Source organism: Nelusetta ayraudi, unplaced genomic scaffold (assembly GCF_046127955.1).
Source record: "Nelusetta ayraudi isolate G7.1 ecotype Tasmania unplaced genomic scaffold, CSIRO-AGI_Nayr_v1 ptg000084l, whole genome shotgun sequence".
Classification (NCBI taxonomy): Eukaryota; Metazoa; Chordata; class Actinopteri; order Tetraodontiformes; family Monacanthidae; genus Nelusetta; species Nelusetta ayraudi.
This window is the reverse complement of record NW_027466134.1, coordinates 7647501-7670261: the sequence shown is the minus strand read 5'-3', so window position 1 is coordinate 7670261 and position 22761 is coordinate 7647501. Positions and strand designations below refer to the sequence as shown.

The following is a 22761-nucleotide window of genomic DNA, read 5'->3' as shown; positions in this document are numbered from 1 at the left end:
ACTTTATTTATGCATTTCATCAGCATAAATGTTCTTCTGGCACAAGATCAAAAGGATGGAGGCAGCGGGGAAGTGGGATGAGGGGGGGAGATCTGAATTTCTTAATGAAAGTAATTTCTTATTCTTTTATTCCCATCCTCGGGGTCGTACGCCTCCGTGCGATTAGAGAGCGAACGTGAGAGTCGGGTCTCTGAGGAGGGATGTCACATCCCACGGAGAGAAACTTCAAGTTGGCCTTCAAGTCGGTCGGTCGAGGAATCTCCCGCAGAGATACCCACTTTATTATACGCTCCGGCTATTTGTTTAAAAGATGGATGGATCTCCCTCTCTGGCCAGCCGTAGGTAAGTAGGCAGCGATCAAAGACCTTCACCACATCCCTTCTCTGAATCTGGAGATTGTTCCAAAGCCCCGGTTGAAGCTCCGCCTCCTTCTCCTCAAAAGACTCTTGACTTGTTCTACCTTGTTACCTTCCGACTGGAAAAATGACACCGACTGGAGCTTTTCCAAAATGGATCTTGTGGAATCAAGACTCGAAATTTCTGCGAAAAATCTGGTGCTCTACTGGGTTTTAACGGGAATGTGAAAGATTAAAGCTTCGGCAACCAGGACAGTGAGGGTCACCACCTCCACGCCACCAACACTCTGGTATCATCAACATATTCACTTTGGCCTGGAGAGACGTGCGGAGGAACAACCTTTCTAAAGAGTTTTCACGCCTGCAGAATGTGGAGAGATCGGAGGTTTTTGCTTCATTCCGCATTTCGTCTGATGTGTTCAGATGATGCAAGCGTGCGATCGATTGGATCATTCTTCCCGCAGACTGTGTCTGTGTCTTTTGAATTCACTCGCAGGTAGTATTATGTGATGCGCCTGAGGAAACCTCTGCACGGCACGCCGGCCGCTGCCGTCCAATAAAAGTTGTGCGGGCCAGTCGGAGCAAGCGATCTCATCAGAGGCTGCTGCCGTCTTATCTCCACTGAGACTTTATTTCTTCTGCGGAACAATAGCGACGCTTATTAGCCAGATTCATCTCTGTCCCGCCGGCTCATTTGCCTCCTCCACACTGTTTGGCTCCGTGTCATTAAATTCCTTCTTTTTTCAGTAATTTGCAGGAAAGACTCACCCACAACCGTTATCGTCGCCCCTCCGCTTCCTGATTTTAGCCGCTCGCTATCGCTGTCGTGTTGACCGAGTTAACGACTCGCCGGCGTGGCTGCAGGGCGGTCGCCAGGCTCCCTTTGTCCTCGGTTCTTCCCCTGGCTGCAGATTCGGCCGCTCAACATTTGAATGAGCAGCGATAATGCTGATAAAGTGTTCGGGAGCTCAGTCGGTGCCTCCATTTGCATAGATGACGCCGTTGCCGCTGGTCGTGTCGGCGGAACATCAGGTTGTTTCCCGCTGAGGTGCCCCACAGCAGCCTTCCCCCGTCTGATCAAACACTCAGATAGAAACCTGACTCACTCGTGCGCCGCGCACTTTCCAGATTCCAGTTTTCCAGATTCACATGAGCTGCGTTGACATCGGCGCGGCTCCTTTTCCAGCAAGTTTGACCTCTTCAGCTTAACGCAGGCTAACCGTTCGCACTTCTGTTAACTGCTGTACTTGTGTACAGTTTTAAATAGATTTGTGTGTGTGTGTTTGTTTGTGTGTGCGTGTGTGTGTGTGTGTGTGTGTGTGTGTGTGTGTGTGTGTGTGTGTGTGTGTGTGTGTGTGTGCGTGTCCTGAAGTCATCAGTCACTAAAAAAGGAGGATAAACAGGTGACACATCAGTAGGAATAAAAACCAGCCCGCCAGGATGTGTGTGAACGGACACATATTGTATTTTTTATATTGAATATTAATGGAAACATTTGAGCAATAATCTGTTTGTAACAACCATTATATGCAAACCACGAAAATTCCACGAAGACAAGGTCATTTCACACGTCCTCTAAATTATTTTTCCTGGATATTAAACGGCTCTGCCTTCGAAAACATAAACAAAAACTGGGGAATTAAAGTTGCGTCGAACCAACCGTCTCACTGAGAACCGTTTTGCACTTAATACAAAGCCTGACCGGCCAGATGGGACGTTTCCTAAATCCTCCGGTTTTATGTCATGGATCCATCTGGTGAAGAGGCGACATGGCAACAGTAGCCGCACGTGGTTGAAACCTCGTGGCTCGGGTCAGTGTGAGGATGTGCAGTGTGCAGCTGGCCAACATTAACTTGGTTGTAGAATTTTAAAAAGAAATTCAAAATTTTAAAGACCGGCTCAAAAAAAAAAACCTTTTCTCTTGGAACTCGGCAAGACGGACCAGTCACCAAATTCACAGAGCTCGTCTGAGATTCCACCGCCTCTTGAGTTGTCGTCGTACTTTTTTCAAGTCATCACCGAGATGATCTCAGTCAGTGAGATCAAAGGAGCCTTCCACTCGATCTGAGACTGTGCTGCTCTCAGATATGAACAGTAACGTTCCGGCCATCTTGCTTCTCTTCATGAAGTCGACCTTTCACTACCAGAGCACATTAGCTAAAGGCGCTAAAAGACCTAAACCACCCCCTTTGAAGAAGTTCAGCTGTGGGACTAGGTGCCGCTGAGGTTAATTGCTAACTGCGTTCAGTTTTCTGAGCAGCTCCACCAGAAGTTGTATAAGTTTCTTATTTATTCAGTCATTTATTTATTTTGCGTCCTTCCACGCTGCATAGAAGGAAGCACGTGCTGCTAAACACGTCCATTCCGTCGCCCGTTAACAACTTGCAGTCACATCCCGACGTCCCGCTCAGACAGACAGACAGATGGACAGACGCTTTCCCGTGAATGTCGCTCGTCCTGGGTGCAGCCAGTTAGAGCGAGCCATAATGAGACTGATGTAAGTAACGCAAGGTCGCGGCCAAGAGCCTCATATTGAAAGAGCAGTAATAAAGAGATAGGGATTTGCCCATGTACACACACACGCACGTACATTCGCACAGAGGAGGAGAGGGGAAAAAAAAATCTTAATCTATTTCTGCCTCTTTTGACGGAGTTTCAACGCTCGCCAAGGTCACGGACGCCAACTTGCTGGAGTGTAATTATGTTCATTATCTGCCGTCGTTACTACGCCGCCCGTTTTTTCTTTTTTTTTTGTTTTTTTTTTTCGAAAACCAGCAGCGGCCTCTGAGCTCGCCGGCTGCACGCCGCCAAAAAGAAGATTTGCCGCCTTACTATTGTGGCGGCGGAGCGAAGCGGCGCACGGCGGCCCTGACCTGTCAGTCAGCGGGGAGCTGCGTGATTGACTGATGAGCTCTTGGCCTCGCCGTCTGTTTGGCCGTCTTGGAAAGTGGTGATGTCAGCCGTTATCTGTTCACGTCGCCGCTGCAGTTTTTTTTTTTTCTCTCTTTTTTGAGGTTCAGCCGCCAGCGCCTTCTTCTTCCTTTTGTGTGATTAATTTCATCACACAGACCTCAGTTTAAAAAAAGCGAAAGAGCTGTTTTTTTTTTTTCCAGGGCTCCACAGTCACCACAGTCAGTTCACCTGCTGAAAAAGAATTTCTTTTCACACATTTTCCAACTTTTTGTGATAATGACAGTTTTAATTCCCCTCAATCACTGGCGGAACTGATCGTATAATCACTGTTTGGCTGAGGGCTCAACCAGGCCAACAGACAACAGCAACACTCAGCTGTCAAATCAGAAATAATTCAGATTATTAAATTAACTAGCACAGTAAGAACCTCGGGGTCAAAATATTTGACAGATTTTGAAGGTCGCTTTTCATCTTTACTTCTCAAGAAAAGAAAAAAAAAAACTTCATAGATCATCCAGAAAGCAGCACACTGTGTTTACAGCCTCTTGTTGAAAATATGCTCGACTGGAGCTCCCACCGCTTCGCAAGGGGCCATAAGGCAAACAAGGTGGCCTCAGAGGGCGGAGCCAACACCTGGCTGGAGGGGGGGTGTGGTCGCTTGGAGAGGTATCAGTGCACTTTGTGACATTACAAAGTGCTGATTTCCAGATTTCCAGAAGTGATTGTTTTATTCCAAATTATTCCAAATATTTCCAAAATTCTCTTTGTGTGTGTGTGTGTGTGTGTGTGTTGATGGAAGTGTGTGTGTGTGTGTGTGTGTGTGGGGGGGGCGAGCTTAGTGCATGCATGCATGCGCATTTAACACTCATCCACTCTAAACAGCGATGGGAAACTCCGCAGGGCAAGCACAACATCCCAGGGGGGCCAACAGACACGGCTGGGGCTGCATCAGACCCCCTGGTGGTGGACGTCCTCCACTGCACCGCATCAGGCTGAACTCCTCTCTCACCCCCAACAATGGGACGCCCCCACCCCCCTAGGACCTCCCCTCCAGCCCCTGCTGTCATTGAGAGAGGGAATGTAAGAGGCACGGCATCATCCAATCACAGCCCGATGCTCCCCCCCCAACCACACACACACACACACACACAAACACACACATTGCAAACAAACAACAGGGCGGCGGTGTAAAGTTTGTTTGGCTGCTGCCGTGACAGTAAAACAGTGCTAATTAGAAACGACTGCACGCCGCCCACACACCTGTCTCCTCCCCATGATGGATATCCAGGTGGGCAGGTCCGCCGGCGAGCGGCTGGAGTAGCGGGTTCAGCCCCCACCCGCAGCCCCCCCCCCCTCCCATCCCCGCTGCTCCACCCGCCTCGTGAGCTCCTGCAGCGCGACGGCAGGTAAACAGCCGCCCGGGTTCCTATTGGCGGTGGCGGCGGCGCGCGGGCTTTTTCTGCTGACTCTGTCATCAAATATTCATGGCTGTCTGCATTAGCTGGCAGAGTTCTAATTGAGTTCTGTATATTCAGACGTGATTAACTCGGTCTAATTCCTCAAAGGAGTGAGCCAATTAGATCGCACTCGCATGAATAGGATTTCACATCTCGGTGCGTCCTCCTCACACTTGCCAAGACAATCCCAGTGTGTGTGTGTGTGTGTGTGTGTGTGTGTGTGTGTGTGTGTGTGTGTGTGTGTGTGTGTGTGTGTGTGTGTGTGTGTGTGTGTCTCTCTCTCTCCCTCTCTCTCTCTCTCTCTCTCTCTCTCTCTCTCTCTCTCTGCGGTAGATACAGTGGGTGTCATCCTGCTAAACTCCAGCAGGTCATTATTCCTCATTACTGATCCGCATTACATTGAAATCCAGCCGTCCTGCCAGTCGCTGGTATGCAAACGAGGAGCTGGAGTGTCGCTGCAAGACGCTGTTTGGACAGCGGCGCCCAGACTGATTCCAAACAACCGGCGCTCCTCTTAAACCCTCCTCATGTTTTTTGTCCAAGCGCATTCACCCCCTCCCGCGTCTCCCTCCCTCCCAAAACAGGAAGGGGGGGGGGGGGGGGGGGGGGCTGGGACGGGGGCTCAGTGCGACCCGGCGCTGACCCGCTGCAGTGTCACTCTCAGTCATGGCAGCCAGGGAACTACTGCTGGGCTCTTTGTCAGTTTCTCTCTGTAGAAACCGCAGCAGGAGAGGCTGGTCAGAGTCCGCAGGGGTCACGTACGTCCTGCCGTCCGGCCACATTTTATTTTTTTTTTAAGGCCTGACGACGGGCAGGCGGGTCGGCCAGAGAGCTCAGGGCTCCTCCGCTGCCACCTTTTATCCGGCAGCAGGGAAAAGCTGGAGTGAAGCCTGATCCCTGTGTCTGCCCACCCCTCCCCCGCCCCCCCCACCCCCCTCGTGTCCAGGCCGTGGCCTCGTGCAGGTCACGTGGCCCAAAAACAACATAGATAAAAAAAAATAAATAGAGATGAAAAATCCTGAGAAGGAGCAGCGAGCTCAGCCGTAAGCGACTCTGGACACTTGACGTTGTCCCTTTGCGTCGCTTTGTCAAAACTCATGTTCTCCGGCGAGAGTGAGAGCGGTGGTGGAGGAGGAGGGGGGTCCGTGGGGGGCTGCTGGTGCAGACTGAGCGTGCTCAGGAAGCGTCCAGGCAGCCACGCACAGCAAACAAAAATAAAACACAAGCATAGGTATGAGGCTTCGCTTGCTGGCAGGCGGACAGACAGGCAGACAGGCAGACAGGCAGACGGTCCGGTGCTCCGCAGAGAGAGCCGGGGCCATTCCAGGTCGGGTAGGCGGACACCTCGCCACACTCTTTCCTTCCGCTGACTGTCGCACGCCATGAGCGGCGCAGCCGATGAGAGTCCAGGTCAACGATCGCAGCCACATTACGAAAGCATCAGCGGGATCAGATCGGACCGGCTGACAGACCCAGTGTGTGTGTGTGTGTGTGTGTGTGTGTGTGTGTGTGTGTGTGTGTGTGTGTGTGTCCTCGCTCTACCCCAAACCTAGTCCAAAAAAACAAGCGAGGACAAAAACGTGCGCACACCTCAGTCGCCCTCATCCAGGCGGCGTGAAAAGAGATGTGAGGGGGCTGATTCAAGTCGGGCGAGCGGAGATGACGGGCGGCTGCGGAGGATTCGGGTCGCGTTATTATAAAATCGCCTTTCGCCTTTCGCTCCATGACCCTAATGGCCCGGGGAAAACTGCTGCCAAGGATGGACGGCCGCTCAGTGGCAACTGGGGCGAAGGTGTTCAGTGGGATATGACCTGGGATCTCAGGTGGTTCTAAGGTCATCTGAGGTGGTCCCAGGTTTGTCCCAGGTGATTGCAGGTGGTCCCGTGTCATCCCAGGTGAGTATCCAGGTGATCCCATGTGATCCCTGGTGGGTCATGGGTCATCCCAGGTGAGTATCCAGGTGATCCCATGTGATCCCTGGTGGGTCATGGGTCATCCCAGGTGAGTTCCTGGGTGTCCCTGGTGATCCCATGTAATCCCAGATGAGTTCCTGGGTGTCCCAGGTGATTTCAGGTGGTCCCGTGTCATCCCACGTGGGTGTTGGGTCATCCCAGGTGAGTATCCTGGTGATCTCATGTGATCCCTGGTGGGTCATGGGTCATCCCAGGTGAGTCCCTGGGTATCCCAGGTGATCTGAGGTGGTCCCCTGTGGGTCTCAGGTCATCCCAGGTGATCTCTGGTGGGCCCGCATGGGTGATCCCATGTGATCCCTGGTGGGTCTCTGGTCATCCCAGGCGAGTCCCTGGTGATCACAGGTTGGTCTTGTGTCTTCGCAGGTGGGTGCCAGGGTTAGGGTGTCTCAGGGACGAGGTGTGTTTTACCTCTAAGACCTTTCCGACCTCTTTTTTTTGTTTGTTTGTTTTGTTTTGTTTTGTTTTCTCCTTAAATTCAGCCACAACATTCCTGTCGGTCCTGTGTTCAGTCAGGAGATGTTGCTTCCTCATTTAGAAAAACTTCAATGTCTTAGAGACACAAACAACACAAACTGAAGAATGTCCGTTCAGCCGCTCACTAAGAATATGTGTCCACCACGACTGCGATGTGATGATGTGTCACTGATGTTGTTTGTCTGGGTTTTAAAGGAAGACCTTTAAAGAAGGTTCTGTGAAGTCCCTCATAAATCAGCAAGCTGTTGTCAGAGATCATAGACGAGCCCTCTGATTGGCTGATAGGTATTGGGGGGTTATTTGCATATACATATGTTGAGTTTGGGTGATGAGTCACGACTGCAGGCCTGTTCAAACAAGACGCACATCACGCACATCTGCCAGAGAGACCGCGACAGCAGTCAACACCTGACCTGTACACAAAGATAATTGACCGAGTGCATCATGGGTCATGTTTTTCCCAGTTCAGCTTTTGGCTCCAGCCTTGGATTGGCAGCGATGACAGTGAGCGAGTGGCCTGGTTCCTAAGCCGCCAAACGGTTTAATCATCTACCAGGATGGGAAAAAAAACACCAGAAGAGAAAAAAGTGATTTGGGTTTTTCTTTGTTTGCGAAATGTCACTGAGTCGAACAGAGTTCAGGCGAGTGTCAATCGAGTTTTGCACTGACCTGCAAACACCTCCTCCTTCTATTCCTCCTCCTCCTCCCCTCTTTTCTTCCTCCTCCCCTTTCCTCCTCCTCTTCCTCAGCAGTCAGTGCGTGTTGAACTGAATCTCTTTCACCAGACACTCAGACCTTCGCCGGCACCATTATTTGTCTTTTTGCACTGCTTTGATTGACCCATATGAAGTGATACAACACACACAGTGTCTACGAGTGTGTGTGTGTGTGTGTGTGTGTGTGTGCACGATAGAGAGAGATAGAGACAGAGAGAGAGGGAGAGGCCGCTTGTCAAGGTCTATTAAGTCAGCGGACACCTTCCCTGAGGAGGCGCTGCTGATTTGACTCATAGTTCAGCAGCAGCCAGTCGGCGACGAGACCAAACACAAACCTTGCGACCGGCTGCTGCTGCTGCTGCTGCTGCTGCGGCTGCTGCAGCTGCTCCTACTGTTGCTGCTGCTGCTGCTGCTGCACGAGCCGCCGCCGCCGTCAGTCGGAGGCTCCAGTTAATTCACACAGCGTGGCCTGGCAGCGAGCTGCGCATTCTGAGAGCAACACAGACACACACACACACACACGCTTGCTCGCTCACACAGAGTGGAATTTGGCCCGCTCTGAGCCAGTGAGTGTGCCAGGTCATAAATCGCGTGCAGTCTGAGTGAACTCCAGGCTGCCTCCTGTCAGCCCCGCTCGGCCATGTGAGGGGAGAGAGAGAGAGGGAGGGAGCAAGAGAGAGAGGGAGAAACACAGAAAGGTGTAAAAATTTATCACAATGCGGACAGAAGAGGAGAGGGCGGGGCGGGGGGGGGGGGGGGGTGATGGGGTGAACCGAGCCCACATTCCTTCCCTGCAAACACGGGGAACATGTTTCTCGTTGCACCGCACCTGGAGCACCTGGCACAGGGAGACGCAAACACACCGAGTCACGCAGAGTCCTGTGTGTGTGTGTGTGGGGGGGGGGGGGGCTACCGGTTCATGTCATGCAGGTAGTTTGTCTGTTATAGAAAGTTTCCGGTCGGAGCAGCAGGAGTTGAAATAGAGAGAAGAACAGCAGCGAGCCGTCGAGTCGCATCAGTGTGAAAGCTGCAGATGTTGAGCAACATCTTCCAGACGGGTTCAGACGAAACGCAACAATCTGTCTGCTGCTTTTTAATGATTTTGTGTTATTTTATAAGCATCTCTTCCTAGGTCTTTCCTTTGTTTGTTTGTTTGGTTTTTATATATATATATATATACATATATATATATATGTATATATATATATATATATATATACATATATATATATTTCATGCAGTTGCACTGGACCTGTTTGCAGCAGGACACCAAGCTGAGTGGCGCCAGCTCGACGATTCTTCTTTTTTTTCACTTTTGCATCAGTTTGTCTTCTTTGACTTCAGGTGGCGGCGCTAACAGCCACCTGCGTCAGGCCGTGTTTGCTGAGAAAACATCGGGGCAGCCGGGTTCGGAGGACGCGGGCACGGATGTGTGTCTCTCCGCCGAGCAGGAGCAGGACTAGGAACTCGGAAAACCAGGAGCAGGAAGCCACAATTGACTTTAAAAACGAAGCTGCACTCACCCCTCAGTTCAGCAAGAGGCTGTCTGACCTAAATTCACTTTTACCTCATCTGCCTAGACATTTGTTTAGCCTTCTGGGCAAACACTTAGAGAAATGCATGAGAGAGAGATGGGGTGTGTGTGTGTGTGTGTGTGTGTGTGTGTGTGTGTGTGTGTGTGTGTGTGTGTGTGTGTGTGTGTGTGTGTGTGCGTGTGCGTGTTGGGGGTGGAGTGGTAGAAAAGAATACATATGCTCCAACACATCACATTTAGTGGAGGGGGGAGACGCAGAAACGCGGACTTCTGCAGACGTATACCGCCCTCTAGTGGCGGCTCGTGTCGAGGTATTCGCCTGCCGGGCAGAGCGGGTGCCCTGCGTGTCAGGCCATTTTTTGGGGGCTCCACTGTCCATTTAAATTCTGTATTCTGACACGAGAAAACGCATCTCTGCGAACGGGGTTGATGAATGTTACCAAATAACGGGTTGTGGGGGGGGACTAAAAAAAATCCCAAAAAACAACAAGTGAGGAACCGGCGGAGGAAGGAGAGGTGGGCAGGACGCAGGAATCCAGGTCAGGGAATTGTAGCATCAGAGAGGAACAAGAAGAAGAAGAAAAAGAGGAAAAAAATTTTGTCTTTTGAGTACTGTACTCATTACATCGGCCCGGAGGAGGTGTGCGTGTGTCTGTGTGTGTGCGTGTGCGTGCGTGTGCTGTGGAATCACATGCTCCAGTTAAGCTAAACAAGGGCAAGGTATTCCCACGTGAAGGACGGAAGAGAATAAGTGAGCGGAAAACGCAGAGTTGAGGATGGTTTGGCGCCGCACGCTTCTGGAATCTCACTCACACTCTCAGTCTTGCATATATTCTCTCTCACTCTCTCTCTCTCCATCTGTGTGTGTGTGTGTGCGCGCGCGCACGAGGCAAACCTCTGGGGCTCGGTGCAGCGAGCTCATTAAAGGCTTCATTCCACTTCCAAGATCGAGCCCGATTGCAAAGCGCGGACATTGTTTACACACAAACGTTGCCCTGGGAAAACTGTTCATTTCTATTACTGTCTTGGAGGGAGGATGGGGTGGCGGGGGGGTGGGGGGCGGAGACTCCCCGGCTCGTCTGCGCTCGTTGCTTTTCATGAAATAATGCCTCCTCTTCCAAGAGTGCTTTGAAGAAATGGACGTATTTTTAAATGATGCCTCCTGACTCCTAGCTGAGTCACACGGTCGACGAAGAGAAGAGCTCGACCTCGTGGCCTCCTCGGCTCAGCCCCGCCCCGCCCCCTGGTGACGCGCGCGGGAAGCTCAACGGTTCTCGTCCGTAGCCGGACGTCAAGTTTCCGCCAAAGTTTGAAATCATCTCACGCATCCGTCTTGTCGAGAGGCCGGCAGAAAGCATCTGAAAAGTGCTTCAACGAGCTCGAGGCTTCCTGTTAGCGAAACGTAGCCGCGGAGAATGTTAGCTGCACATCGCTGGATATTAAACACATCCGCCTTTAAACAATCGCATCCTAAAACAGTTGTTAGCAACTCAGTGATGTCTTCTTTCATTCTTTTATTGTCGAATGCCAAACTATGCAGCGTCCACACTCATCTCATCTAGCTAGTAGCTGCTTCCTCCTGGTCTTCTTCTGTGTTTTCGACTCCTCCCTTTTGTTTTTCCTTAAGGTGAGTCGATTGGTTTTGCAGTGGGTGAGGAAAAAAAATGAAATCAATTTAAAACGCTGCCTGTCAGAGTTTAGTAGGATGGACGAATGGGACCTCAGATGGAGGTTCTCACCATGGCTGAGTGTCATCCACCCCTCCACCCCCTCCATTTCATTATCGTGCCGACCGTAAATGTCAGTGCACGTGCTCCGCAGCCGGACCGCGGCGAGGAGTCGGGAGTTTACCGCGGACGAGCGCTCACTCAAAGTGTCATTTCCGCAGCGGCGGGGCGCCGGCGGTGCGTCCGGCAGGCAGCCGATGACGCAGCGCAGTGTTGCTACACACCGCAAGCTGTGTTTGGAAACACTGAGGCGGCCCGCCGCTGCGGCCCCGGCCAATAGGAGCCGCTCAGCCGTGAACTCTTTAGCCCAGCCAAGCGCGGCGCAGCACAGCGGAGCACGGCAGAGCTGAGAGAGACTCCAGGAATTTATTTTCCTAAATGAGCAGCAGCGACAGCGGAGGTCAGATAAAGGTCCTTCAGATCCTCGCCACAAAGGTGAAAGGAAAAACACACAGCGACAAATGCGGAGCCACTTTACAGATTCACTCTCACATTGTGTGATTTGTTTCACACGTCCATCTGGTCAAGAGCCAGTCGAAAACATTTGGGCAAACTGCCACGTTTGGGCAGCATTTTGTTTTTTTGTTTTTTTGGAGCTGCTTGATCCGAATCTTCTCGCTTGTCGACCTTACTGTCTCTGAACCCATTAAGGAAGCTGATGAGTTATAGGATCCTCTGAAGTCTTAAGACTGATTGAAAACACTGTCTGGTGGAGGTTGCCAAGATGGACGAGCAAAAAAAAAATGTCATGGTTGAAATTGTGAGCAGCTGCCATGGAAGGATGCTGCTGACCGGACAAAGAGCACATTGCTCTCCAACGCTCTCCGTCCACCAGCAATTAGATTGTTGACTGAAAAAACAAAAAAACGCTCTAATCCGGTGTAAACAAGCACGACGGATGCTGACGCCCGTTCACTTCTTCCACCTTCAGCTCAGCTCGCTTCCTGATTCGCCGTCGTCCACCTCCGTGTCACGGCCCAGTGAATGTTGGCTCTGGGCTCCCCTGGCAAACAAGATTTCCAGTTGTAAATATATAGATATATAGTTGTAGTGCAGTATTTATGATTTTGAGTCTTCGGAGCTGCGAAAACAGGGAAAAAGGAAAAAGTTGCCAGATGATCTTTACAAGCAGCAGATCATCAGACCTGTGTGGTCAGAGGGACCAGAACGTCCTGGGTTATTTTTTAATTTTATTTATTTTTTGTCCCCACCCCCTCTTCCAACCAACCGTCCCCATATTGATCAGCCTGCCATGATATATCCTCCACCTCCGCTGTTTGGAGAGGGAGCCGTTATTTATGGAATATTGGAATAACAAATGGTGTCTCTGAGCAGATATAAAGAAGAGAGATGTGGCAGATAAGTCAGCCGCCACGTCCCCCCCTCCCCCCAAACCCGGGCAGCCCGCCCGCTTGTCTGGCTGCAGAAAAGCCGCAGTCATCACAAAGTGGAAGTATTTACTGCCGGTTGCTGCTGCCGCTGCTGTGAGCGGCGAGCAGGGCAGGGCGGCGAGCGAAGTGTGGCTGAGGGCGGCTGATAAACGGCTGTGTTTGTATTGCGGGAGAAGAGCCGGAGCGCTAATCAGATTCCTTCAGCTCCGCGAGGCATCCGAGGACAAAAAGAGGTCCCCGGTCGTGCAGAAGGGGAGGAGATCCAGCTCTAGTGCAGCAGCAGCAGCAGCAGCAGCAGCAGGGAGTTTGAAAGAAAAAATCCCAAACTGGGCCGCTGGAAAAAGTAGAAGAAATGTGTCTGCAAACAATCAGCGACTGAACCAGTGAACCAGTGAATCAGTGAATCAGCAGCAGGTTTATCAGGAGGGTTGGTTGTGTAACCGTGTGTGTGTGTGTGTGTGTGTGTGTGTGTGTGTGTGTGTGTGTGTGTGTGTGTGTGTGTGTGTGTGCAGAACACCCTGGAGACCTGCACCATCTGCAGCAAGCCCATCATGGAGCGGATCCTGCGGGCCACGGGGAAGGCCTACCACCCCCACTGCTTCACCTGCGTGGTCTGCCACCGCAGCCTGGACGGCATCCCCTTCACCGTGGACGCCTCCAACCACATCCACTGCATCGAGGACTTCCACAAGTAGGCATTCTCGGCACCTGCCACGTGTTCTTTCTTTCGTTTCGTTTCGTTTTTTTCACCGTGAAACAACGTGCTAAAATTGGGAACAACTCGACTTAAAATCCCGTCACACCTGCGGTGAAGCTTCTGGTCGTGGTTCACTTCACTTTCTTGTTTGGATGCAAGAAATTGTTCATCCCGTTCTTGTTGAAAATGAAAGAGGGCTCTGTTCAGTTATGAAACTGCTCTGTCCTTAAACTGAAATTGAAAATTTCAGTTAAAATTGAAGAATCACATTTGTGAAAAACATACAACATTAGATAAAAGTTTCCACATTTTAAGATTTCATTTAGGACACAGGACGGACGGACAGACAGACAGACCGCAGCCTGTGTGCAGCCTCACTCCAAAACCTTAAAAAAAAACAACAGCCTATTTAGCCCTCTGTTTGCAGCGTCCTGCTAAAACTGATGCTTCGCTGGACCTTCCACATGTTTGGAAGAGGATTTAAAAAAAAAACAGGTGGTCTGGTCTCGTAGGGGGTGTGGCCAACACCCGGGAGGGGGCGTGGCCAACACCTGGCTGGTGTAGCTGGTTACTGCTAGAAAACACTGGTGGAGGGGAACGCGGTTCTGCTGTCTGTGTCCAGTCAAAGCTGCCAACTGGTGGTTCGATAAATCGACCGTGTCAAAGTGTCAGCTGACTCTTTAACCTCGACGTGAGTGAAATCTCTGACGTCACAATCACGTCCTGCCACCGGCACCGCCGCCGCTTTCAGGAAGGCTGGCGGCCGTTTCCGCGAATTCCGGGCCACCTGCCGCCACTGCTGACAGCAATCTTAAAAAAAAAAAAAAAAAAAGTGAAACGTTTTTCTAGATTCCCGTCAACGAGTCTGGAGCTGCAGATTACTCAACCTTCCCAGAATGGGAAGAGGAAAAGGAAGTGAACAACCGACTTCTTGTCAGACGGTTCCGCAACTGCACGTCAAAAACGGCGCTGCCCTCCGTTTCCACGGACGGTCGCGAACTCCTCCCCCAGATCTCCACCGTGCTTCCCCTTCTGCGACGAAACCAGAAAAGCCCGAGTACGTTCCTGTTCGTGCTTCCTGTCACCTCGCATGACCCCAAAATGCTCCTTGTGAATTTCACATCCTCACAGTCTGACTGTGACTGGAAGGCCTCGGTTGTGACAAATGAAAAAAAGTCCTGCCATGTTTAGATGTGAAACAAGAGACACACAAATAAGTCAGAGGCCATAAAATGAAAACTCCTCAAAGTTTCTGTGTTTTTCCTGTTCTTGGAAGCCGCTGTGTGACACTTTCTCCTGTGAGACTTGCAAACATTTTTCCAGAAAAGAAAATGGAAAAATATTGTTTTTGTCTCGTTTTAAGAGTATGTGAGGATAAAAAAAAAAAAATTTGGGAACAGTTTTCCGCCTTCTGTATTCCTGCTGTAAAGTGAGGCTCATCTTTTTAATGATTAGCGATAATAATGTAATTAATACTGTTCCACTGCACTGTGGCCATAAATAAACAGCATAATCGCCGTCACCAAAGCCAAAACCAAAATAGAAAATCACAGTTTTGATGACTGATGATCACTTCCTGTTGTTTTGATTGAACCGTTGCTGTTTTTTCTTTTGCAGGAAGTTCGCTCCTCGCTGCTGCGTGTGCCACGAGCCCATCATGCCAGCTCCGGGTCAGGAGGAGACCGTGCGCATCGTGGCCCTGGACCGTGACTTCCACGTGCAGTGCTACCGCTGCGAGGTGTGTGATAGAGAGGATGTCGGGCGTCTGGTTTGTGCTCGCTCGCCCGCCAGAGAGAGAGAGAGAGAGAGAGAGAGAGAGAGAGAGAGAGAGAGAGAGAGAGAGAGAGAGAGAGAGAGAGAGAGAGAGAGAGAGAGAGAGAGAGAGAGAGAGAGAGAGAGAGAGAGAGAGAGAGAGAGAGAGAGGAGCAGCAACTGGCAGACGTAAAGGTCAAAGGTCAAAGGGAATCAAAGCAGATTAGCTCAGCCGAAGGAGCTCAACAAGATCTTCTCACGCGGGGGAGACGAGAGGCTGCTGACACTGACACACTCTGTGTGTGTGTGTGTGTGTGTGTGTGTGTGTGTGTGTGTGTGTGTGTGTGTGTGTGTGTGTGTGTGTGTGTGTGTGTGCGTGCGTGCGTGCGTGCGTGTGTGTGTGTTGTGCGTTGGTCTCTCCGCCCCTGCAGGACTGCGGCTCCCTGCTGTCGGAGGGGGACAACCAGGGCTGCTACCCTCTGGACGGACACGTCCTCTGCAAAAACTGTAACACCAGCCGCATCCAGGCGCTGACCGCCAAGGCCACCACCGACCTCTGAGCTCCGCCCACCACCTCCACCTCCGCCTCCACCTCCTCCACTGGCCACTGTGATCCGTAGCCCCGCCCTCACGCTGCCTCCTCCCGCTTCTCCCCCTTCCCTCCCTCTCGCTCTCTCTTTGCTCGCATCCCACACAAACATGCAAGATTCATTTATGACACTTACACACACACACACACACACACACACACACACACAAGCTCAACGCAGATTCAATCTGCTGACGGTGAGGAGTTCGATGAGATGATTGACGCCTCCTTCCTCTCAGTTCACTCCAGTTCATCTCTGGTGTTTTCCACCGCTCACCTTGTCAGTGAGAAGTCCTCCTGCTTGCTCCGCTCCAGCAGGTGTGTGATAAAACTCACATCTCTGGACATTCTCTCCATAAATAATCACATCAGGCTGCTCCTGTGAAGTAAAAACAATCAGGAAATGGGTGAAATACTTTAATCAATTACTCATTCACTCTTTTCTCGGAGGCAGTTTGATGGATCCTCAGATGCTCCTCATGCATAAATACATTTATAACCATTATTTTTTTTTTTAGACTTTTCCTATAATTTCCCTATAATTTGTTATTATTTTATAGTTGAATCAGATTGAATGAAGGGGGTAACCAGGAAAACAAGCAGAGACATATCAGTATTTATTCTAAACTCTTTTCTGAAAACTAGCTTGTCTCATCTGACTCACATTGTTACATTTTTCCATGGTTTTCAATCTCGGCCACCCGCTAAACGACTGCACCGACGGTACACAAAGAGCGATACAACACCACCACTCAGCTCCGCACAACGCAACGCCAAAGAGTGTAACTAACAGCACGCAACTATATTCCATATGTTATGATGTTTTAAAGGGACCAGAGCATTTACCAGCAGCTGGCAACACGAAACAACACAACACAACACAACTTCCTTCACAACATGACACAACTTTTTATTGTGTATTTTATTTTTTTGTTTCCGTTCATGTCCTGTACACCTCCACTGATCATGTATCGGATGAACCAGTATGATCGCGGCATTCGCTTCGTATTAATTATCTACTTTGTTTCTCTTTGTTTTTATGCAGGTAAAAATGTAACTTTTCCTCTTATTTACCAGTAACTAGATTAGATTGCGGCATAATTGCAATCAAGCAGAGATTCGAAATTACGGCTATGCAATTCTTATCGCTAATTGCATCGACACTTTATTAGAATTAGGGGATTTTTTTTTATGAATAAGGAAAATATTTTACATGTACAGATTCAAGCCTAAGTGTCCTTATAGCCTGATAGTGAGGGAGACTATTGGTACTGTGTGTGTGTGTGTGTGTGTGTGTAGGTGTGTGTGTGTGTGTGTGTGTGTGTGGGAGAGAGAGAGAGAGAGAGAGAGAGAGAGAGTGAGTGTCACTGTTGATTGATGTCTTTTATATCTAGTGTTGGTGTAAAGTTGACGGGATAAGAAGGGACCACGGGAGTTTACCCACAATTCTTTTTCAATCTAATTTTTCTTTTAATTCTGTTTGACGGCCATTGATCAGCGGCTTGTGGTGATCAATTTTAAAGTTGTTTTGATGCCAAATTAAAGTCATTTGTAAAAATAGTTTTGGCCACTAGTTGTGCCTTAGAGCAAGATATTTATTTTCAAGCTCCAGAAGTCGATGGTGGATCCAGATCATTTCAATTCAGAATTTATTTTTCATTATTTTCTTGCAGAAATAGTTTACTGTGACGCACCCCCCAAAAAGTAGAGGATTCTCTCCATGTTCCCTTGAAGAAAAGCAGCTTTTTTATTGTGCCTCTAATGTAACCAGTTGGGTCACCGCCGAAGCAACTCGTGCTAAGTGCTGAACAATACACATAGCAATTCATTAAACTACCAGTATATATTTCTTAAAAAAAAATAATAAAAAAATAAAAAAAACTATAGACCAATTGTAATAGCTTGGTTTCTTTCTCCCCCCCTTATGGTGACGATGGGTATTGCATACTTGGTAGCAGCCGTCTTATTCTGCTGAGCTAATTCTGAACACTCACGTCGTTCTGCGTGAAGTCAAAGTCAAAGCAAGTGAATTGCTGCAGTACATTGCCAGATCCACTGGGGGTAGGGGGAGCAACAAAACAAAACGTAATCACGAGACTTGCGACTAACATGCAGGAGGAAAAATGTTCTCATCCAAGTGGATTCTGCCGCTGACGCAGAGGTCAGCCACAGAAGCTGAGCGGGACTTTTTGGGTTAACGGAGCAACATTTGTATCCTTCAACTCAGTGCAGGAAGTAGTTTTACCCGTGGAATGTTTTATGATGGTTGGCTTTGATTTGTTCTGATTGGTTGCATATTCAAAAAACTTTTAAAAAGTCAGTGCTTCATAACACAGGGTTATTTTTATCGTTGGTTGAAATTTTTTTTTTGTTGTTGTTGTTGGTTAGCTTATTAGCACGTGTTGTTGCGCCAGGTGATCTGGGTGCATTTACCGAGAGCTAAACTTCGGCAACAGCCACAAAATGTTTCCTGACTGTTTAACCTTGTTTTTGTTTTGTTTTTTAAAGTGCCTTTGACTGAGCTGTGCTGACTCACAGTGCTCTGGGTGTGTTTTCCTCACTGCCTCCACCTCTCCCCCTCTCCCCCTCTCCCCCGCCCCCCGTCCCCAACACACACGGCTTGGTAAAGCGACCAGGCCGCGGTTTGACTCCGTGCTGCCGCCGTCTTCATCCGCAGCTCAGAGCTTCGCGGCCGCCAGCTCCCAGGGCGAAGGCTCTGAGACTCGGCCGTTAAAGCCTCTGATCTGCCCCCCCACTCCCCCGGAGGTCTGAGGGAGTCGGGGGGGGGCGCTGTAGTCGACTGTTGTGTTGTATCTTCCTTTCTCTTCCCCTCAATAAATGCTTTGCAACAGCAGCCCCGTTTGTTCGTTGCCTTTTGTTCGCTTCCAGCCTCTCGTGGCACTTTGTTAAAATGATGTGAGAGAATCTCAGAGAATCTCTGGCTTTCGGTCTTCGCCTGCAGCTGCTCCGGAAACCTTCCGTTGACCTGCGGAGCTCCGCATCGCTGCGCCTCGCCGCCACAGTCTTCAACCGCAGCCGACCCTCCCCTCCACCGACTCTACGAGACCTTCGGCTGCGGAAACACTTTATAGCAGCAGGAGTAGCGAGATGTATCAGTGTGAATTTAGACCAGACGTGGGCAAACTTTCTGACTGGTGGGGCCACAGTGAGTTCTAAGATTTGACAGATGGATGGAGTGTTTTAGTGACCCACCTTATAGTAGACAAATATATAATGGGATATGTCGGAAACGTGCTTTAATGTCAATTGAAAATGAACAAAATCAAAAATACGTGTCTTTGAAGCACCTCAGTATTTAGCTCTTTATTGAAATGACTGAAAACACTGAAAAAATGGATGAAATGCAGCTGTTCTATGACTCATTTACTATCAATATCATTTATTAAACTTCAGCGGGAGAAAGCTTAGCGAGCTGCATATGGCCCCCGGGCTGTAGTTGGCACACCCCTGATTTAGACCATATATATATATATATATATATATATATGTATATATATATATATACATATATATATATATCACTATTAGAACTGTACCTCCCATGATGCATCAGAACGCATCAGCTAATCGGAACGAGCTGAGACACAGCACATGACATGACATCATGTTTGGAATAAAGTCTTTTCTGGAGATTTTCTGTCCGTAAGAACATTTTTATAAAGTCCATGATGTAAAAATACACAATATAAATATTTGTTATGTGTCGAATTCAGATAACAGGTGTCCTGTCAACCGTTTTACGGCCCTTTATTTTACCGTACTGCGGTTTTTGTGAAAAATGCTCTGTGGTCTGCATTGGATATTTTTGGCTGCAGTACCTCAAGTGGCCACTGGAAAAATGTTGTGCCACCATATTGGAAGTCCATCACGAGTCCAACCAGCAGAGCAGCAAAGCATATTTTTTTCTCTCCAGTTGATCGTCATATTAAGTGTCCAGTCAAAGATCAACTGTTTACAAATCACAGAAGACAAAAGAAGGGACCAGAGGAAACACTTGAGAGCCGAGCTAATGCTAACGATGCTAACAACATCACCAGGATGGAGTCACTTGAACCGTTTAAACACTTCCTGAAAGTTTTCTCTCCCCTACTGCTTTTTTCTTTTATCATTTTTTTTTTTTAATCGTCTCCTCTTCCGAAGCGCCACTTCATTTAATCCTTTTTCCATTTGTCATCTTTGCTTCTTTTTTTTCCGTCGCCGGACTCGGCGAACGTTTTTCGTTTTCCCTCCCGCAGGTCGGCAAATTGAAGCGCCAGTCAGTGAAAACGTCGACAGTCGGAGTGGAGGAGACGGGGGAGGGGTAGGATGTGTTGGTCGGGGGGGGGGGGGGGGGGGGGGGTTGGAGGAAGTGAGGGGCGGAGCTTCCTGTGGTCACTGAGAGGTGATTCGCGTCAAGAGTCGATTAATCAAACAGAAATATTTACCCGCGGCTGACCTGATGCTTACAGTAAACACAGCGCTTATGTCATCAGCTCGCCGCTCTCAGGCCGCATGACTTGAACTGTGAGCGTGCACGCACACACACACACACACACACACACACACACACATCTCTGCCAGGAAGATTTCCAAACGAAATGGCAACTACTTGGAGATTTCCTAGTAATTTTTTTTTCCGCTCTGTTTTGCTGGAGGTGATGCTGGGGTTGTGTGTGTGTGTGTGTGTGTGTGTGTGTCTAAGAGAGTCAGAGAGAGAGAGGCCCCTGCAGCGGTGGAGCCGTGCACTTGCTTTACTGCACATAAATCTGGTGTTTACAAACAAATTGATGAGTGATGGGCCCTGCAGCCAACATCATGCCGCCTTCCAATTTCTTCCTCTGCATAAAATTCCGCCGTCGAGTCTCCGGGGGCCCTGCTGCTGCTTTGGCCTTTTTCCTTTTTTTTTTCTCCTTTCCTTTTTTTTTGAACGTCTCCTTCTAATGCGCCGAATTATGGCCTGAATTATTTACCGGGAAGCCGAGATGAGCACGCGGGAGCAAAGTGGGACACTATCGTGCATAATCTGGCGCACTCTGATTTAAATGAAGCTGTCACACGCTCAGATTTACATAACATTACAATGTGGGCCCGCGTGGCACCGCTCCCAGCTTAATGTTATTAGCTTTAAAGTGAATTCCCACCGTGCATTTGCATCAGGAGCATTGATTTGGGAGCGTCCTTGACTCGGCCAAAGGCGGTGATGTAATCTCCGAGTCGGCGTTGCACTCGGGCTTAACTTAGACGGATTACCGCGAGACATGGAGCCAAGCCGCGGCTGATGGGCGCGTCGGGGCGGAGGGGAGGGGGGGGGGGAACGTTATTAGACCTCCTCCCGAGCCCCGGCTCTGCTTCCGGCGAGCGGCCAAGGAGCAGCCAAGGAGACGCGGGGAGGAGCTCAGACCACGTCGGATCAGTCAGGACGCAAAAGGGCCCGAACACAGGTGGGAGGTTCTGATTTTTCACAGGTGTTCCTTTGCTCTTTTTGAATACCATGCCCAGGAACTATTATACCTAGGGATGTACTGATACCAATACCAGTATCGGGTATTGGTACCTATATCAATGCCGTTATTGGTATCGGCACTGATTTAATCTCGGTACTGCTACCGGAGTTGAGCGTGGTACTCGTACTCGTAAAATACGTGCAGAGACTGCGACACCGACACCAGTTGTATATGTGTGCGTATGAATATACATATGTATATATCAAAGTAATTCTACAATGACCTTATCAAGTATTCGGTATCGGTGAGTACTGAAATGGAAGTACTTTTAACGTTAAGGCTACAGCGGGAGAAAGCTGAGCTAAGCTAAGCATAAGAACGCTCAGCAGCGTGACTTTCGTTTTAACCTGGCGACAAATTTAACACTCATAACAAGTCGGTAATAAATTGGTTTTATGTTCATTCAATTTATTTCTCTTTTCTATAAGTTGTAATGGACAATTATAAACAATAATGTGCTCCGCTCAAAACACGGAGGCCCGTCACCGCCTGCCTCAGGTTGTCAGAGGTTTCGCTCTTTAGTCAAACTTTCTTTGTGTTCATATTTATTTTTCCCCCACTTCACTCTTCCCTCCCACCGTTAATGTGCCTCAATTACAGGCCTTTGCGAGAGTCTGAATGTTGCATGAGTCACTCGCGACTGAACGCTAAACATTTAAAGTGCCATTATCCGTGCAGACGACTCTCTTAAAACTACCCGCAATCATGTAAAATGAAAATTTCACCTCTGGCTGTCACTCTGTTGTGCAGGCATCAGTCAGGCGGCTGCTGCTGCTGCTTCACGAGGAGTGCGTCTGCCGCTACAGGGGACTGCTGCACTCCTTTCTCAACCTTCTGCTAACTATTTAATGACATCCACGGCGCGCACTTTTAAGTGTTTAAGCGAAGCGGCGCTTTGATATGTGACTTATAGCTAAGATGCTAAGAGGTATTAAAACTGCATTTTGATTGACCTAAATAAAAAAGTTTTGCACGTGTTTACTTCTGCACAAAGAAAGAAGTAGTGTGTGTGTGTGTGTGTGTGTGTGTGTGTTGGGCTATTTAAAGTACAATGGGAAGTAAAGGGGTAGGAGTAGGAGCAAAAAGAAGCTCAAAAAGCTGGAAAACCTTCGAAAACACGAGGGCCTCTTCCAACAAAACTTGGAAGGTGATTGGACAAAACCTCTGTTGCGATCAACACCGAAGGATGCAGGCTGGTCCCGTCGTACTCTGTCCAGCTGAAAAGGACTTGGACTGGGGTTTGTTCTAAATCAGAGGAAACCAGCTGTCTTGCAAGGTTTGTAAATGTTTGGCTTAGCAAAAGAAATGAATGTTATTGTGTCGAGGTGAAGAGGGCCTGGGCGGGCGTCGAACCCCAGGGGGTCTGGGGGTTTGCACCCTGCCCACTCCCTCTGCGCCTCGCCACATTATGAAGGTACCACTGAACGAGGGAATCACTTGTGAGAAGGATTTATTTTATTTTTTTCTTCATTCATCCTTCTAAGTCAGTCATTGTTTTTTGGAACATAACTTTTGTCTAAACTCAATGTTCAGCCTGCAGCTCCATGCACAAAGTGTCAAAAAGTGCTTTTTACATTCCAGGAAAGTGCATTTTTTTTTGAAGAGGTTTGTGTTCCATATTTCCTCCTCGTTCAATCATTGGTCAAATATGCGCAAGCTATATTTAGATCTCTCCAGC

At 49.1% G+C, this 22761-nt stretch overlaps 1 protein-coding gene across 2 annotated transcripts in view; it reads left to right on the top strand.

Annotated features, from left to right (window-relative positions):
• The window catches only part of lpp (LIM domain containing preferred translocation partner in lipoma), a 123852-nt gene extending 105419 nt beyond the window's left edge, over positions 1-18433 (top strand). For both annotated transcript variants that reach the window (XM_076045137.1, XM_076045136.1), the window contains exons 9-11: positions 13054-13232; positions 14856-14976; positions 15422-18433. In XM_076045137.1, coding sequence (XP_075901252.1) covers positions 13054-13232; positions 14856-14976; positions 15422-15550 — 429 coding nt within the window. In that variant the 3' untranslated portion in view covers positions 15551-18433. The remainder of the gene's footprint in view (positions 1-13053; positions 13233-14855; positions 14977-15421) is intronic.
• The last annotated feature ends 4328 nt before the right edge of the window (positions 18434-22761 follow it).